This window comes from Tachypleus tridentatus, chromosome 9 (genome assembly GCF_004210375.1).
Source record: "Tachypleus tridentatus isolate NWPU-2018 chromosome 9, ASM421037v1, whole genome shotgun sequence".
Taxonomy (NCBI): domain Eukaryota; kingdom Metazoa; phylum Arthropoda; class Merostomata; order Xiphosura; family Limulidae; genus Tachypleus; species Tachypleus tridentatus.
The window spans coordinates 156,613,932-156,633,910 of NC_134833.1; the positions used below are offsets into that span (position 1 = coordinate 156,613,932).

General features: G+C 36.5%; 1 protein-coding gene across 7 annotated transcripts in view; it reads right to left on the minus strand.

The window, feature by feature from the left end:
- The window catches only part of LOC143226740 (tectonin beta-propeller repeat-containing protein 2), a 48,445-nt gene that overhangs the window by 19,206 nt on the left and 9,260 nt on the right, over positions 1-19,979 (minus strand). For 6 of the 7 annotated variants that reach the window (XR_013014728.1, XM_076458107.1, XM_076458104.1 and 3 more), the window contains exons 7-11: positions 19,526-19,965; positions 17,866-18,504; positions 15,103-16,237; positions 11,967-12,179; positions 11,189-11,330 (exon numbers count right to left, since the gene is read on the minus strand). Coding sequence is in view for 6 of the 7 variants with exons in the window: in XM_076458107.1 (XP_076314222.1) it covers positions 11,189-11,330; positions 11,967-12,179; positions 15,103-16,237; positions 17,866-18,504; positions 19,526-19,965 (2,569 nt within the window). In the remaining variant the exon portion in view is untranslated. The remainder of the gene's footprint in view (positions 1-11,188; positions 11,331-11,966; positions 12,180-15,102; positions 16,238-17,865; positions 18,505-19,525; positions 19,966-19,979) is intronic. The other variant, XM_076458108.1, reaches the window with a different exon arrangement.

Consider the following 19,979-nt stretch of genomic DNA (forward strand, 5'->3'; position numbering starts at 1 on the left):
TGAAGTTGGCCTTTCCAGTCCTGGTGTCGAGTTATTTAATGTTACGGCCATTTTCTAATTTCAAACCAAACCACAATAAAAAAGATTTAATGAATAAATATAAAACACTTAAATTACATTAAAAAGATTAATGGCCTTTAAAAAACTAAAAACTTTATCAACGTAGACAGTGTCACCGTCACCAATAACACTGTCTAATGTTACGGACAAACCTTGGGACAGAACATGTTTAAAATAGTACCGTTGTTGAGAGTTGTAATGATGGCAATAAGAAAAATGTGGCTTATTGTGACATGAATGTTACACAAACTACACACCAGTGCATCAGTTCCAGATAAAAGAAAAAGATGAGTTAAAAAACTGTGACCAATGCGTAGTGTACTTAGAACAACTTCCTCCTTCCGAACCTTATGGAAGCTAGACAGCCAAAGTCCAATATAGGGTTTTGTTTAGAAAAGCTTGTTGTCGCTTTGCTCACTCCAAGTTGACTGCCAGCTGGCACGGAGCTGAACCTTGAATACAGGACCATAGTCCACGTATGGAATAGGCACAGTGGTGATAGTGCCAGAACAGATAGATTTAGCTACTGTGTCTGCAAGTTCATTCCCGCAAATACCAACATGGCCTGGTATCCAGAAAAACTGGATAGAAGTAGCAGTTAATGAAAAATGGGCCAGTCGGTATTGAATATCAGCGAGAACAGGGTGTGAACCAACATGTAGCGATTCCAGGGCCAGTAGAGAACTAAGGGAGTCAGTATAAATAGTGCAGTTGGAATTGTACTGCTTAGCTTCAATATGATCCAGGGCAAGAGATATGGCATACAGTTCAGCAATGAACACAAAAGCTGTAGAGGGGATTCTGCGCCCAACCACCAAACTGCGACAAACCATGGCAGAGCCCACAGAGTTACCTGATTTGGAACCATCCGTATAAATGGAAAGATTGTTTGAAAGATGTTCAGTAAATAAAAGACGGTATTTCCAATCGGGAGAATCTGCCTTTCTCAGATGACTTAAAGAAAGGTCACATTTGGGAACTGTAATAAGCCATGGTGGGATGGGCTGACCAATAGATTCTGCAATGTTATCCATGGACAGACCCAATTCATCCAATTGCATCTTGATGCGAAGGCCAAAAGGAGCAATGGCAGATCCTCTGTTCTGAAAAAGTATGGCCCACTGAGGAAAGAAAACACATCTCCGGGTGGGATGCTCCGGTAAGGAATGAAGTTTTGAAGAATATAATAAAGACAGTTGCAAATGGCAAAGGTGCAGAGAAGGTTCATTAGATTCTACGAATGAGCTTTGAACTGGGGAGGTGCAGAAAGCCCCAGTGCAGAGTCGAAGTCCTTGATGATGAATGGGGTCCAGCATCTTTAAGGCTGAGGGTGTGGCAGAGCCATAGACCAGTGATCCATAGTAGAGTTTTGATCAAAAAAGAGCACGATATATCTTGAACATAGAACATTTATCAGCTCCCCAATTGGTGGTAGAGAAAATATGGATGTTCAGTGCTCTTGTGCATTTGACCCGTAGCTGCTTTAAGTGTGGTATAAAGGTCAGCTTACGATCAAAAATAAGCCCCAAGAACTTGGTCTCAGGGACCACTGGCAGCGAAACTTCACCGATACGGAGTTCAGGATTAGGGTGAATACCCCATTGGCAGCAAAATGCATGCAAACGGTTTTAGAGAGAGAGAAATTAAATTCGTATGCCGTGGTCCACATCAGTACGCGATCAAAGGCAGTTTGTAGTTGCCGTTCAATATATCTCATGTTCGAAGACTGACACGAGATGTGAAAGTAGTCGACATAGAGCCCGTTTGCAACAGTGAGAGGGAGTTGTTCAGTGATGGCATTAATCTTTATACTGAAAAGTGTGGCACTCAAAACACAGCCCTGAGAAACCCCAAGTTCCTGTACAAAAGAATTTGAAAGTATTGAACCCACATGAACTTGGAATCTCCTGTCCATTAAAAAATTTTCAATAAACATGGGTAAATGGCCACTAACCCATATATATGGAGATCTTGCAAACTGCCATACCTCCATGTAGTGTTATAAGCCTTCTCAATGTCAAAGAATATTGATACAAGGTGTTGTCGTTTGAGAAAGGCTTCTCTGATTGATGTTTCAAGTCAAATTAGGTGGTCCGTGGTGGAGTGCTGTCGTCGGAACCCACATTGGGTGGGCGAGAGGAGATTGTTTAATTTGAGGAACCAAACAAGATGAGCATTAACCATCCTCTCTAAGATCTTACAGAGACAGCTCGTCAAAGCAATTGGACGGTAGTTTGAAGGAATCTTGGGATCTTTCCCAGGCTTAGAGAAAGGTAAAATAATAGTCTGGTGCCAGGCATTAGGAAAAACATTCTCCTGCCAGATCCGCTTAAAAACAATTGGAAAAATATCAAGAGAAGCAGGAGAGAGATAGCGCAGCATGCCATAGTGTACATCATCAGGTCCAACAGATGTACTGCCAGACTGATGAAGGGCCATTTTCAGTTCCACCAGTGTAAAGGGACAATTATAGTCAAAGAGACAGTCAGTTTGCATGGAAAGAGGTGAACGCTCTGCTCGAGTTTTGATGGCCAAGAGGGTGGAGGAACAAGCAGAAGCGCTAGATACCTGGCAAAAGCATTCACCTAGAGTATTGGTGATGCTCCAAACATCAGCTATTTCTTAGCTATCAGAGAGTAAGATCAAGAGGGGGACACAATTGTAGTGCCTACTGACCTTTCAAACCCTGTTCCATATGGCCTTGGAACTGGTTGTAGAAGATATGCTAGTTGTGAACTTAATCCAAGATTCCTTCTGGCTTTGACGTCTTACCCACGTAGCAGTACACAGGCCTATTGGAAGGCGATGCAGTTTGAAAGTGTGGGATATCTACAGAAAGTATCCCAGGCCCATTTTTGAGCCTTCTGTGGCATATGGCAGGCAGGATTCCACCACGGACGAGGATATCGTGGAAAACATGTCGAGGTTTTAGGAATACACTGAGCAGCTGCTTGTATAATATAGTCAGTTACCACTGCCACACAGTCGTCTATTGATGGCTGACTGACGATGGCAGGATCAAGTTCTGAGAGAACAGTGAAAGTGGACGAGTATGTCTGATCCAGCTTCCACCAGGGCACGTGGGTAGGGTGGCATCGACCTTGGCCAGTCTCTCTCAAAAGTATAGGAAAATGATCACTGCCTAGTGGATTATTGAAAAATGGGAGAATAATGAAGGGGAGCAAACAGAGATATCAATAGCAGTAAAGGACTGACTAGGTGCATGAAAATAAGTGGAAGAACCAGTATTGAAAAGAGAAAGGTTGTGATCAGAGAACATTCCCTATACATAGTGACCCCTCCTATCAACAACAGCACTTCCCCAGAGGGGACGATGTCCACTAAAGTCCCCCAGGATTAGAAAGGGAGACAGCAACTGTTCAATGAGAGCATCAAGGTCTGATTGATCATATGTCTCTCCAAGTGACATGTAGAGAGAACAAACAGTGATGGTATGACCCAGGGAACCACGACATGATGTTTTTGAGTGGCCGAACCTCTGACATTGGAAACATCGAAGAGGGTTTGGAGTTTATGGCTGTACCCTGCAATTTTGATAACCTGCCTTGATGGTGGCAGGTGCACATGGTGATGTAAATGTCAAAACGAGGATATTTGTCTGCAGTGTAACTCCATCTTTGCAAGTGGAGATGCACCTCACTGCAAAAACTCCTTGAGTGGAGAAACCAGTGAGAATCTCTGACTCGGGGACATTCTACAAATCCCTCTCAACAAAAACTCCTCGTGATGAATTCAAGGTAGCATGAGGAGTAACCTCAATAGGTACATCCCCAATTGCCTTTGAATTCAAGAGGAGTTCACTGTGTTGGGATATGGATGTTTCAACCAATGTGTCTCCAGATCGAAGCTTCTTTACCGACTTTGGAGAGCCAGCAAGTCCCTCTAGTCCCTTCTGATTAAAAAAGGGGGACATTTGCCCTAAAGGTTTTTCTGAAAGAGAATGTAATATAAGAAAATGAGGTACATGTTACAGATGTTAAAGATTGCTGCTCAGAGTCTTCAAGACGTGGTCGTTTACCTATTGACTGTTTTTTCACTATTTTATTTAAATTTTTCGTAGGAGGATCCATAGAAAAAAAGGAAAATTTCAGTACCCACTGACCCCACCCACCATGGAGCCCTACAAGGGGAAGCACTACAATGTCATGAAAGGACATTGCAGCAACGCCAAGGTTGTGTGAGCACTATACCCAAACACCAGCATCAGACGCAATGTCCACAACACCCGTTGAGAACTTCCAACACTGGTACTTAGTTGACTCTAGCCCAAGTGGACCAGCCGACTGACCCAAGGGGGGCCACCCAAAGGCTGCCTGTCTACAGGAGTTCAAGGCCAAAGTGGTGTATTAGGGTTGGACCACTCAACCACCAGGATCCTCTTTCCCCTTCACGGGTCGCCAAGCACAGCAAACATTTGGGTGGATGTTTAGATCCCAGAGGAGGTAACCAGAAAGAACAGAACCTTCCCTGGGAGGTCCCCTCACCACGTACAGGAATCCACACTGAGGGGGGCAAAACTGACTCAACAATTGTTGATTCAGACATGGATAGTTTGCCCTATGATATGAGAGTGAAAACTGATCTATAGTGCACAAGGGATGAGACATACTTATGTCATCATCTAACTGAAAGGTGAAACAGTGTGAACTTGAATATCAGGAAACAGAGGAAAAAATAAAGTTAGGAGACAGAATTGTGTAACAGGAAAGGATGAGGTTCATAAGAAATAGAAGCAACAGACACAACTTCACATACCTAAGCAATGAAATACAATAATCAAACTCCTTGGCAGCCAGGCCAGGCTTAATAGTCTCAGGAGGAAGTAAAACAGCAGCAAAAGACAGAGGTTGTCCCACATAACACTCAATTTCCCTGCAAAAAAAAAAAGCCAATGCACCCCCCCAGCAGGTCATCCACATCTACTGATGAAAGAAATGTGCCCAAATGTGGTAACATTTACTTCTAAATTCATAACAAAACAAACAACAACATTTTTCATGGCAAAACATGGGCAAATCAAACACTTCTGAAAATCAAGTAAAAAAATTACTTTAAATCACTTTGATTGGTAACAAACAATACAAGATGTCTCAATTTCAGCAATGCCAAATAAGAAGTAATTTTAGTAGTGGTGCATAGAGGCAAGTCACATGCATCACATGGTAGTAGTGCTCTTCTACTGGTGGAGATAAAACATGATGATTTAGTTGTGGTGCACAGAGGCAGCCAAATGCATCACATGGTGGTCATGTTCATCTAATGGTGGAGAGATAAAACATGAAGATTTATTGGTGGTACACAGAGGCAGCCACATGCATCACATGATAGTAGTGCTATTCCACTGGTGGAGATAAAACATGAAGATTTAGTAGTGGTGCACAGAGGCAGCCACATGCATCACATGATAGTAGTGCTCTTATACTGGTAGAGATAAAACATGAAGATTTAGTAGTGGTGCACAGAGGCAGCCACATGCATCACATGATAGTAGTGCTCTTCTCCTGGTAGAGATTAAACATGAAGATTTATTAGTGGTGCACAGAGGCAGCCACATGCATCACATGATAGTAGTGCTCTTCCACTGGTGGAGATAAAACATGAAGATTTAGTAGTGGTGCACAGAGGCAGCCACATGCATCACATGATAGTAGTGCTCTTCTACTGGTAGAGATAAAACATGAAGATTTAGTAGTGGTGCACAGAGGCAGCCACATGCATCACATGATAGTAGTGCTCTTCTCCTGGTAGAGATAAAACATGAAGATTTATTAGTGGTGCACAGAGGCAGCCACATGCATCACATGATAGTAGTGCTCTTCCATTGGTGGAGATAAAACATGAAGATTTAGTAGTGGTGCACAGAGGCAGCCACATGCGTCACATGATAGTAGTGCTCTTCTACTGGTAGAGATAAAACATGAAGATTTAGTAGTGGTGCACAGAGGCAGCCACATGCATCACATGATAGTAGTGCTCTTCTACTGGTAGAGATAAAACATGAAGATTTAGTAGTGGTGCACAAAGGCAGCCACATGCATCACATGATAGTAGTGCTCTTCCACTGGTGGAGGTAAAACATGATGATTTGCATTAGACACACAATGGAATCTTTGATTTCAATTGAGGGGTGCAGAAGACTTCTGACATATGTTAGAGGGCAGAATAAAATGGGAAAAACTGATCTTGTAAAAAAAAAAGGAAAGTAACATATCATAAACTACTTATATTGACAGTTTAAACCTTTAATTTGTTTATAAAACATGTTTTCTATATTTATTTATTGTACATGAAGCAGTAATCCTTTTGTACAATAAATCACAGCATGAGTTATTACTGTTTCCATCAGACAGTAACACCACATCCAAGAATCATCCAAAACTCTTAATCATATCTCAGCAAATCAGTAAGATTGGAGAATTTATGTTATGGCCTAGTAGTACTTACAGTATTAGTAACTTGTTCCAAACTTAGAAGATCAAATAGTAGATGCAAAAATCTAAATTAATTTAGTGAGCAACTGCATTATGTAATACACAGGTGAAGATTGAGATATTAGATATTTCATGTTGAAATTTAAACTTTTATTAATATTTGATTTATTAATAAAGAAAAAAGTGTACAAAAATTCATAACTTCAAAGTAAAACTGGCCTAGCTACTACAAATTTGCAACTTAATGTGTCAACATTTGTCAAATACAATGACATTTCAACAATCATAAATTACATACACGTGTGTCGATCCATACTGCTCACGTGTAACTCATTATTATTCCAATGTAAAACAATAAATACAAAAAATGTAAATTGCATTTTAGAAAAAAAAAAAACATCACTCACTGTAACAGGACATCACAAACTGACAATATTGTATCCGACTTTCTAAATAATTTATAAACATGATTAAATATATTTGTTTGGAGCAATAATTTTAGTAAATAAACTTCAATATCTCACATAATTTTAGTCTTTCTCACCATAAAACTGACAAACAACCATCAGGTTTATGCAGTTCAGTATCTGTTTTTCCTGTTGGTTATAAACATGTAGCATGAGTAAGAATGAAAGGATGAGAGTCTTTCTCTGGTCAGTTTGCCTTATGTATACGTACTGATATCTTAGTAAATCAAGAAGGTGGACAGTAATTATTTTACACATGCCGATACACCCATCAACCAAAGAGGAATGTTTAAACTTAATTAAAACTAAGTAAGTTTAACAGAAATCATATAATTCAAAGTAATAACCTGAACATAAACTTTTATCTGAAAATTTTAATATTATAACAAAGTTTCTTCATAAACAACATTTGCAGCTTGCTTTCCATCTATTATACCAACAAATGTTTTGAGGTGATCCCACCCTTTAAAACCCAATGTCTTGCTGCCCATGAGAAAAGAATGGATGTTTGAGACACAGTCCAGCAACTTTCACACATTTACCTTGAATCCCTTTAGAATATTCATCACTGTCTAAAGTCTTAGCACTGTAAAGATTGAGGATTTACTCAATAGGCTGGAAATAATTAACCACCAGTCTTTAGAAAATAGAAATAGGGTTAAGTTGAATTATGACCCCCTTAAGATATTCCTTATAATTCATAGTGTTTACATATAAATTTTGGTTGAGGTTGGTCCAATACATTATGAGGAGTTAGGGTGGAAACAAACATATATATTTCATCTTTATATAGAAACACACACACAGATTTTAGCATGTCAAAAGATGAATCTTTAATACCGTTGATATTTTATGGTAAAAGTAAAAAAGGTAAAAAAAAAAAGTAAATTGAACAACTTATAGCACAGATGTGTCACATGACATACAAACATTGGTACTGAGTAATTTTTTAAAAATATTGCTTTTAAAATTAAGAAATTAAATCTTATATAACATTAAAAGTATATTTACTAACCCTTTTGCAATGGGTCACGGCTAAAAGGACACGTCACTTTTATTTACTTGCATTCAGTTTTATTGAACTACTATTTGAAGATTTCAAACAAGTTTGGAATCAAATTGTACTCACATTTTAACGTTATGTACAAGTTAATTTCTTAATTTAAAAGTGAATATTAAAAGAACACACCTAAATCTAGATTTCAGTGAGTCACAGGGTATGTTGAATGTAACACTGTTTAGAATTAGATGACTGATGCCCATATACAGAGTCTATAGTTTTGTACAAATTACTAATGTTGACAAGCTAAAATGTAAAATAAGAGCCCCATATCTTTTTATTTTGCCGAGATACAGCTTATGTACTGAATCAAACATGGTGGACCCGTTCAACTCTTTCCATTTTTTAAAATGGTCCTTTATATACTCTTACTACAGTAAAGCATGTGAATAACCAATCAACAACTTGGAATATCTCCTTTGCAATTTTCTCAGCCATCTTAATCTGTGAAAAGGCTACCACAATCTTTCGAACCAAGATTTCATTAAGGCAGGTTTTGTCTTTAGTCTGCTCAAAGTTTCATTTTTTTTTTAAATCTAAATACATGTTAGTTACCAAGCTCAATAAATTATAATGGAATTCTATGGTATCAGTAGAGTTATTAGTAATTTTTTTGGTTATTCAACTGAATATATACAATGTAAAAAAAAATTGTTTGATATCTTCCTTGGGAAAAATTTTAAAAGGCTCAGCAACCGAGTTTAAAGATAGTAGCAAGAAAAGATAATTGTATGCTTTACTTATAGATTTATTGTTCTATACTTAAAGAAACATAGTTTATTCCCAAATAGTAATAAACTATATACATATATATAGTGTATAATAATTGAAATACGACTATATTACAAAATATCAGTCCACTAAAACACAGCCAAGATAGGGAAGGCCACAGGCCAGTCCTTTATCACTGGATATGTAACAGAAGTGCATATGCACCTTGTCAATACAAGTTATGTAATGTTAGCTAGGCATGTCTGGAAGATCAATATAATAAAAAATAGTAAATATATAACATTATGAGACTTATGCTACTTAGATTAAACATTAGTATTTTTGTGTTATAAAATGGTTATTCTTGCATGAAAAAAGCATAATTTATATTTATTTCCTGATGTTTTTATGATGATTACAAGGTTGATCAAATAACAGACCCTACATAGTTGAAGTAGAGAAAATAACAAAATATAAAATCTTAGTGAAAACAAATGTTTGAAATGTATTTAGGTTTTAGAGATTACACAAGTAATATTTAATATTTTTCAGACAAAGAAAAGTTTTCTTAATCATGATATTAAATTACTTTGCACTCAGACTAGTAATGAAACAGACTATTTTCACGAACCAATCTTTAGTAAAATTTCATTAAAAAACGATTTTTTTGTACACAAATTACTTGTGACCTTTACTGAAAGTCTACCAAATTTTGTGAAGATACATATAGTGTATCAAAAATTATAGTGCAAATACTTAACATGTGCAAATGTGTAGATGAAATTGTGTGTATTATACTAAGCCTGCAGAGAAAGGGTTAACTATGCTTTGATGCTAATCATATTGATATAACTTAATAATAAAGCAGCTTAAATTGTAAATGTAACCCTATTAAAAAAACTGACATGTACATTTTCATCCCACCACTGCACACAGAATTAAGTCTTCTGTAGCTAATTATGGACAGTATTAATAAACTTACAGCAACTTAGAAATCTGGAAATTATTAACGTCTAACGTTTCAATAACATTTTCAGAAAGTTTGGTAATATTCCATATATATGGTATGTACAATAAAGTTTGGTAGTATTCCATATATACGTACAATAAAGTTTGGTAATATTCCATATATATGCACAATACTACTCGAGTTAGAATGGTTCAAAAGTTAGTTCTCAGCAATGTCCCAGATAGTTTTATCAATCCATGAGCAGAATGAGTTTTTCTTCATGTATACCAGTATTGAGACAATGTGCAGATGTGAACCACTAGTTTCTTCTTTTCCTTTTTGGGATGGGAGGACCATCAACCACACTGAATCATCAGGCCACTTTACAATGATACCAAATGGTTATTTAGGCTTTATGTCAATTGCCTGCCAAAGTCATTAAAGCCATTAACATCATAAGACTCCTCACCATTACCAGAATGTGCATGGATGGAACAACTGAGTGACAAATGACTGGCTGTTGTAAGGCTGCTCAACTTAGAGGGAATAACGGTTCACAACTGCTTTTTATATTTACTTACATCATCACATTACCAGTTCATAGTAATGTATAATGACTGACTAGTTTTTCAAAATATAAGAAAATTTAATTTAAAACAATTGAAGCTGTAAAAAACTATCAACATGAGTTTATGATATAATTTAAACAAAATTATGTTATAGCAAAAACTTTTTTTCCAACACATAATTTAACTGTAGTTTTTAGTTAAGCCTACCTACTTCTGATTCAAGAATATCACAGATAATAACTAATTTTTTTAAAAGGTTGATTTAGAAAGTGTTTCACTTCAGTTTGTGTTCACTCGAGAATCATTCCTTTGTGTCACATTAATCTGAAGTTTTACCATGAATCTAGTACGTACAAGATAAACTAAATTGTGTATTAACAAAATTGTGCAGTTCTTTCTCTAGGCTAGCTAATATTTAAAACGAGAAGGATTAGAGAACATTTATTATCATATTTAACTAATTTTAGTAATAATATTCTATAATTAGTTAACTAAGTTTGATTATAATGACAAAAATAAAAAGGAATCTAAAGAAAAGAGATCGTTGTTAAGGTCTGTTTAATTTACTTAAAGTAAACATGATGTTAATAGTAAGAAAAAAGCGCTCTTCACAGCACTTCTATACCTACGATGATTAATAGCTGTTATACCCACCAGGGGGAGAAATTTATTAAGCTTGTTAAGAATGTCATGGTCTTGAGCCACTTCAGCTGATTTACTTGCACAGATTTAAACTAATAGGCAAAAACAAACCTGGTAGATGCTATTGTAAACACTATCCTTTCTACTGATTTAAAGTTTCCTATAGCTTTTTGATTAAATGATCCTTATATCTATGAGGGTGAATTTGTAGACATACACACTAAAATATTGTGATATAGTTACCAATTTAATGTCCTCTTTTTAATCCGAACACCTACCTCCCACCACTTATCATCCAAACCATCAGGTGAGGCACTTGTAACTCCATCACGAAACCAGATTGTTCCTTGGTCATCCACTGCCCACGCTTTGTGGTCATTGCCAAGTGTCACACTACTTACTGTAAGAGGTGATTCACACCTAGAAGTAGCAACATCATCATCTGTTAGCAACTCATAATTGTAACATGTTTCTGATTTAAAGAACCATTCCAATTGTCAGGTATAAACCATAATTTCACAACAGTCAGAAATATATTAAAAATAAAATATTTAATGACACAAATCCATGCTTTTATTTCATTTCACATGTAAATAATCTGTACATTTTAATTTTTTTTCTTGTTTCTAACTTCCTACATTTATGTGATTTGCTTCAGTATGTTACTTACTGAAAACAGTTATGACTTATATCACACAGCTGCTGATTCACACATCATGTGCAGCACATTTCCCTGAAGGGATCACCTATTTTAACCACTCACACCACTTGACAGTAGTGTGTTGTTTCTCTGTCATATAAGGAATGTTAAACACTAACTTGCACTGTTGTGATGGGGACAAACACAGACATTCCATGAATGACAAGAAGAATTACACACTTTGTAGGCTACATCATAGTATGATACATGAACTTCTAAATGAAGAAAAAATATTTGTTATTATTTTGGTTTTATTTCTCCTTGAAACAGAACATGTTTGGAGACCCTGCAGAAGTACCTCTAGTTTATATAGTTTATGTTCTAAGCTTTACTTCAGTGTTGCCAGAAATATTTACCTGACTTTTTTCCAGTCAGTACCAGTAGGATTCTTCCCAGAAATCCCAGCTCTGTATATCAGCTCCCCACCTGAGGTAAGCCCCCACACAACACCTTTCCTACAAACCACTTGACGGAGAACATACATACATTCTATCTGCATAGACTTGTAACAGGGACGAGACATGGACAGATATTGTTGTGTCCTTATTTCACAATTATTTGTTATGTACCTATAACAAAAGAAAATATCTTCTTTTAGAAACAGAAAATTAATTAAGCGTTCTGAAAACATAGTTATGTAGAAAAAAGAAAGAAGAGAGACATGGTTTCTACTTATTAGCATAACTGACTAATTAAAATATTTCAATGTTTATAGAAATTTACAATATTCAAATTTGTACATGTAGTTCATTGATATGATTTAAGTACAAAACTTACCATGAACACCTACAGCAATAAACAATACATCTTCAGCTGCTCCCTACTGCTCTGCTTCAAATACAAAACTTACCATGAACAGTTTTCACCTATAGCAGTAAACAATACATCTTCAACTACTCCCTACTGCTCTGCTTCAAATACAAAACTTACCATGAACAGTTTTCACCTACAGCAGTAAACAATACATCTTCAGCTACTCCCTACTGCTCTGCTTCAAATACAAAACTTACCATGAACAGTTTTCACCTACAGCAGTAAACAATACATCTTCAGCTACTCCCTACTGCTCTGCTTCAAATACAAAACTTACCATGAACAGCTTTCACCTATAGCAGTAAACAATACATCTTCAGCTACTCCCTACTGCTCTGCTTCAAATACAAAACTTACCATGAACAGCTTTCATCAACAGCAGTAAACAATACATCTTCAGCTACTCCCTACTGCTCTGCTTCAAATACAAACTTACCATGAACAGCTTTCACCTACAGTAGTAAACAATACATCTTCAGCTACTCCCTACTGCTCTGCTTCAAATACAAAACTTACCATGAACAGCTTTCACCTACAGCAGTAAACAATACATCTTCAGCTACTCCCAACTGCTCTGCTTCAAATACAAAACTTACCATGAACAGCTTTCACCTACAGCAGTAAACCATACATCTTCAGCTACTCCCTACTGCTCTGCTTCAAATACAAACTTACCATGAACAGCTTTCACCTACAGCAGTAAACAATACATCTTCAGCTACTCCCTACTGCTCTGCTTCAAATACAAAACTTACCATGAACAGTTTTCACCTATAGCAGTAAACAATACATCTTCAGCTACTCCCAACTGCTCTGCTTCAAATACAAAACTTACCATGAACAGCTTTCACCTACAGCAGTAAACCATACATCTTCAGCTACTCCCTACTGCTCTGTTTCAAATACAAACTTACCATGAACAGCTTTCACCTACAGCAGTAAACAATACATCTTCAACTACTCCCTACTGCTCTGCTTCAAATACAAACTTACCATGAACAGTTTTCACCTACAGCAGTAAACAATACATCTTCAGCTACTCCCTACTGCTCTGCTTCAAATACAAAACTTACCATGAACAGCTTTCACCTATAGCAGTAAACAATACATCTTCAGCTACTCCCTACTGCTCTGCTTCAAATACAAAACTTACCATGAACAGCTTTCACCTACAGCAGTAAACAATACATCTTCAGCTACTCCCAACTGCTCTGCTTCAAATACAAAACTTACCATGAACAGCTTTCACCTACAGCAGTAAACCATACATCTTCAGCTACTCCCTACTGCTCTGCTTCAAATACAAAACTTACCATGAACAGCTTTCACCTACAGCAGTAAACAATACATCTTCAGCTACTCCCAACTGCTCTGCTTCAAATACAAAACTTACCATGAACAGCTTTCACCTACAGCAGTAAACAATACATCTTCAGCTACTCCCAACTGCTCTGCTTCAAATACAAAACTTACCATGAACAGCTTTCACCTACAGCAGTAAACAATACATCTTCAGCTACTCCCTACTGCTCTGCTTCAAATACAAAACTTACCATGAACAGCTTTCACCTACAGCAGTAAACAATACATCTTCAGCTACTCCCTACTGCTCTGCTTCAAATACAAAACTTACCATGAACAGCTTTCACCTACAGCAGTAAACAATACATCTTCAGCTACTCCCTACTGCTCTGCTTCAAATACAAAACTTACCATGAACAGTTTTCACCTACAGCAGTAAACAATACATCTTCAGCTACTCCCTACTGCTCTGCTTCAAATACAAAACTTACCATGAACAGCTTTCACCTACAGCAGTAAACAATACATCTTCAGCTACTCCCAACTGCTCTGCTTCAAATACAAAACTTACCATGAACAGTTTTCACCTACAGCAGTAAACAATACATCTTCAGCTACTCCCTACTGCTCTGCTTCAAATACAAAACTTACCATGAACAGCTTTCACCTACAGCAGTAAACAATACATCTTCAGCTACTCCCAACTGCTCTGCTTCAAATACAAAACTTACCATGAACAGTTTTCACCTACAGCAGTAAACAATACATCTTCAGCTACTCCCAACTGCTCTGCTTCAAATACAAAACTTACCATGAACAGCTTTCACCTACAGCAGTAAACCATACATCTTCAGCTACTCCCTACTGCTCTGCTTCAAATACAAAACTTACCATGAACAGCTTTCACCTACAGCAGTAAACCATACATCTTCAGCTACTCCCTACTGCTCTGCTTCAAATACAAAACTTACCATGAACAGCTTTCACCTACAGCAGTAAACCATACATCTTCAGCTACTCCCTACTGCTCTGCTTCAAATACAAAACTTACCATGAACAGCTTTCATCAACAGCAGTAAACAATACATCTTCAGCTACTCCCTACTGCTCTGCTTCAAATACAAAACTTACCATGAACAGCTTTCACCTACAGCAGTAAACCATACATCTTCAGCTACTCCCTACTGCTCTGCTTCAAATACAAAACTTACCATGAACAGTTTTCACCTATAGCAGTAAACAATACATCTTCAACTACTCCCTACTGCTCTGCTTCAAATACAAAACTTACCATGAACAGCTTTCATCAACAGCAGTAAACAATACATCTTCAGCTACTCCCTACTGCTCTGCTTCAAATACAAGTACAAAACTTACCATGCACAGTTTTCATCAACAGAAATAAACGATATATCTTCAGCTACTTCCAGCCACTCTGCTCCAGAAAGACCCTTTCTTATCCATGTCTTAGCTGCATAAACCTTTCCTCTGTACAGCACCCACAGTATGCTTCCAGTAGGAGAGACAGCAACTTGATGAGCTGGACGATCAGCTTTAACCCATTCATAGCTGGGGCCAAAGAATCTCGTATAGTATACATTCTCTTTGTTATCCACACAACAGAGGAATGTGTCACACAAACCAAGACTTACAACTGATCCTGGCAATTTGAACTGAAGCCAGTTGGTGTCACAATTACACCTGTTCTCAGACATATTCGCACTTGTACCATGCTTTGATGTCTTATCAAGCATACCAGCATTGTTTTTTTCTATACTTTGACTAGATTCAGCAGAGGTTTTCAGACAAGATTTATTACTCTGATAGTAAATGTCACTCTCATTTTTCAAATGTGAAGGTGCATCAGGAACATCCATCCATCCAAAACTGGAATTTAACTCACTGTCTTGTTGATCAACTGGACACCTGCTATGTTGAGTGTAAATGGATTCAAACGATGCTGGCTGTACCAGGGAATTACCTTCCTGCTTTTCAAAAGTAATTTCATCAGCATCACTGTCTCCTAAACAAGGAGAAAGATGACATTTTTTAGCTTGAACTTTGTTAATCTTTTCCTGAGAGCTTTCTTTCTGCTCGTCATTATCTAAGGTAAATTGCTCTCTAGCTTTCGGTAGGAACTGATTTTTACTTTCTTCGGAAGCAAAGTTATTTGAACTATTATCACGTTTTCCTAACTCTAAACAACATTCACCTTGATTGTGATGTTCACCAGTTCCAGGTACCTCACATTTCTTTTCCTCTGTTCCAGGTACCTCACATTTCTTTTTCTCTGCTCCAGCTACCTCACATTTCTTGTCAACATGGTCTACTGAGTAGTTGAATTTATTTAGGGTTTCCAGTTCTGATAAGGAGCATGTACTTCTTTCACTGTCACTGTATCCTGAAGAATCTTGTATACTCCCACATAAAGACCTGCTCACTGGCAAATCATATGCATCTACTCCTGAAGTAACAGCTTTGAACAAAGGTGAAACAAAATCACCACTCCGACCTGTGTGTGAAATCAAACACAGTATGTTTCAAATATACAATACAAATTCAGAATAAGTTTATTTTTCATAACAATAGACAGGCTTAATACACATCTCTACCAGTGTGAGCTTTAACAAGCATGAAGCCCCACAAAAGTGAGTAATCACATCATACAGTCTAGTAGTTGTGTGAATGCTAGGAGGAGGTTTTACAGAAAATTCTCTCTGAAACTAAATTATTTAACATAAAGGCTCAAATTAGATGCCCATTATTTTAAGTGGCTAAACACATTTTGAGGCATTTTTGCAAGAGAGAAAAAAAATAAGGAAAATGTTTTAATTATAATTGTTACTTTGAAGTTACCAGAGAAAAGCCTCAAGCTGTAGCTAGTATTCTTTGTGCTTAAAGCTAGTAACAAAGGGTTGTAAAGAGCTTGAAGCTAGCACCAAAAGGTTATAAAGTGCTTGAAGCTAGCACCAACAGGGTTATAAAGAGCTTGAAGCTAGGAGCAACAGGGTTATAAAGAATATCACCTGAACCTTAACATGACTTAAAATCAGGTCTCTAATGTGTTGTTTATTTTTAAGCCCACCTCTATATTAGATCATTACAAAAAGAATGACAGAACTCTCTTGCTAGGCTTAGCACTCAGGAAATGTTGACACTTTCAGTTAAGATGGCATTACTGAGTTTTTTCTTATATAGTTTTGATATTTTCTTCTTTAAAAGCACAAACATTTCAAGAACAGTTTATACATACAAGTGCCACCATTTCATGAAATTTTGCAGCTTTATAATGCAAGATATAAACAGAAATATTTCTACCTATTTATAAAGTCACAAGAAACTATAAACATGTGAAGAGTGTTTCATTTTTTAACACAGAATACTTTCTAAACTTGTGATAATAACAAAATGCTCTCCAAAAAAACTAATCTCTTACTCTGAATGAACCAGGAAACATTATTCTAATACCAAATTACTCAATTTGCATTATTACTCAAATTAATATTTGAGTGAAGATTAAATAAAAAAAAAACACTAATAGTAGAAAATTCTGTAACTACTTTACAAAACAAGTATGTGGAATTTGTAAAAATTCTTCATACAGGTTTTTGTACAGGATTAATTAGTTTCCAAATAACTGAAAAATAAAAATTAAAAAGAAAAAAAAAGTCAATAGACTGAAACGTTTTTTTTAACTACAATAAGTAGTAATAAGTGTAATTAATAAAATTTACTAATTCATTAAGTGTCAGGGTCATTAAATCAGCACATTCAACTAATCGATCATTCTTGTGAGACATGGATAATTGGAATACTCACAGATAGTACTAACCAGAAACACTTACATTATTTAGTAGCTTATCTCCTTCAGTCACGAAATTAATTAAACTTGAATTAATTGAAAACAATCGTGAAAAATCATAATGGCAATATTTTGATTACTTACATAAAGAGAATAATTAAAAACTGTAATAACCAGAAACTAAGTTTGATTAACTGATAATTTTGATTGATCTCATTGTAATGTTTGTTAATCAGTTAGTTTACGCAACACTAGTTTACATACTCGGTAATTGATTAATGAAGGTGATTGCCCGAGTTCTAACGGTTAATAATAAATATTTGAATAAAATATATAACCTTTTTTCTTCTTTTTGTGTTTTTTTTTCACTCTATGACAATACACAACTTCTTCAAAGTCCTCTTCTCCAATTTTTGAAAACTCTTCAACCTTTCTTTGACCCTCTCCTTTTACTACAATGGTTGGCACGACAGTGGGCCACTGAATTTCAACACGAGGTCCTTGAACATCTGTCCTTTTCTTTTCTTTTTCCACAGTTGTATCTGGGTAGATTGTTTTCAATATTTCCTCTTTCAGTTCTGCAGCCAATGGACCTGGATTGGACTCATTTTCTAAAACTTCCAATGCCATTTCATCGACAGTTCTCGTCTCTGCCTCTTTCTCCCCTATTATGGCAGTCGCCTCCAACACGCTTACACAGTTGTTCAAGCCATTATCACTTTTCTTTGCCTGTGATTTCAACAGTGTTTTCTGGAGGTTTCCAAGCACAGATGAGAAAACATTAGTATAATCTAGGCTTCCATGGTTATGCTTATTCTCTCTTATATCCAAGGAAGACATACTTGGGCTTTTCCCTTTAGTTAGTTGTGGACCAATCCCAGCACTTTCTGAAGTGTCTATGTATTTTCCCTTCATTAGAGTACTGATTTCTTTAAAAGGTGTTACAAATCCCTGTAACAGTGATGGGTGGTAGGACTCTATTATAAGAAATGAAAAACATGTTTCTGTTAAAATACTACAATGTTTTCAAATAAGACACTCAAACACAATATGGTAACAATCTGACAAAGAAACTCAAGTTAGGTTAAAGTATTTAACAGACCATACAGATTATCACCAGTAGTAAGCTAGTGGAATAAATTCATGTAAAGGCAGACAAGTACAGAGAAAAGGTTAACTAAGTGTGAAATGAAAATAAAAAATACAAAACAAACCTAGATCAGTGATTAGGTTTTGTGTATGTAAGTGTAGCTTTTCCACTACTGGTTCTATTTAAGCCAAAACTCCTGAATAGCTCTGGTAACCAATACATAACTACCTTACTTGTTACTTAATACTGCATGTTATACATACAACATGAACATTTTTCTTACCTGCTTTCATCTTTATAATCAACATTACTTAAGATTATGTACAAGAAAAATACACTAGTCTTGAAAGTAAAAATAGTTACTATAGTCACATCATGAACACTTTAGTCTGTTGTCTTCAACCTGTTAGTCATTACTACTTAGAACTACTTGTCTTATCTCTAACATGGAAGATAGAATGCAATGATGGTCTGTGTCATGAGCTAGTTACTTCATAAAACTAGCAACTAACTACTTAGAAACTCTCAGTTGATACTTATTTTTACAAATCAGACATACTAGTTGCACCAAGAAAGACTTTCTCCACAGTTCCTGTTTTTACAAGACTATGAACTGTGTGTACGTGTGTGTGTGTGCTTACAGCTGATGAAATAAAGGATCAGCTATCAAACTTGGTATGTACCCTCTGGAACACCACAAAATAACTTGGGGAGGTTGGCAATTAGATACAATACCCCACATATTCCACAAGTGTTGATGGGTACATCAATTAGTAATTTTTAAAACAGGACCTATCTTAATGAAACCCACTAGTCCATCTTTAACTCAATTACACTCTTGGCATAACAAAAATAAAATGTTGCATTTAATATTCACAAATTCAAGTTCAAATAACAAACTTTCTTACCTGCTACACATAGAGACTGTTCAGGTTTTGTTGCAATTCTCATGAGGTGCCTTGTTCCCTGAAGAACAAAGATTTCATCATTAAATGTTGCAACGTCCTTTATCGAGACAAACGACTGCTTTCCAGCAACAATACTCTTGGTAATGGTATCTATCACATACAGAGCATTGGTATTCCAAGTCAAAAGAAACTTTTGGTCAAACACCACAACGGGGCCAAACTGAAACTCAGTTAACTTCTCATGTGGCAGATCATTCCACACACCCAACAACTGGATTTGAGGAAAGGGTTTTAGGATAACATCTTTTAGAATAATAGTTTCAATAACCATGCCTTCCAGGTTAGCCTTCCATAACCTTAATCCTGGTCTTGAAGCAAATACAACTGCATGTCCTTTTTGTGGAAATAAAGGAGAAAGACAAGCACCAAACTTTCCTTGGCTGGAGAGAGAGAG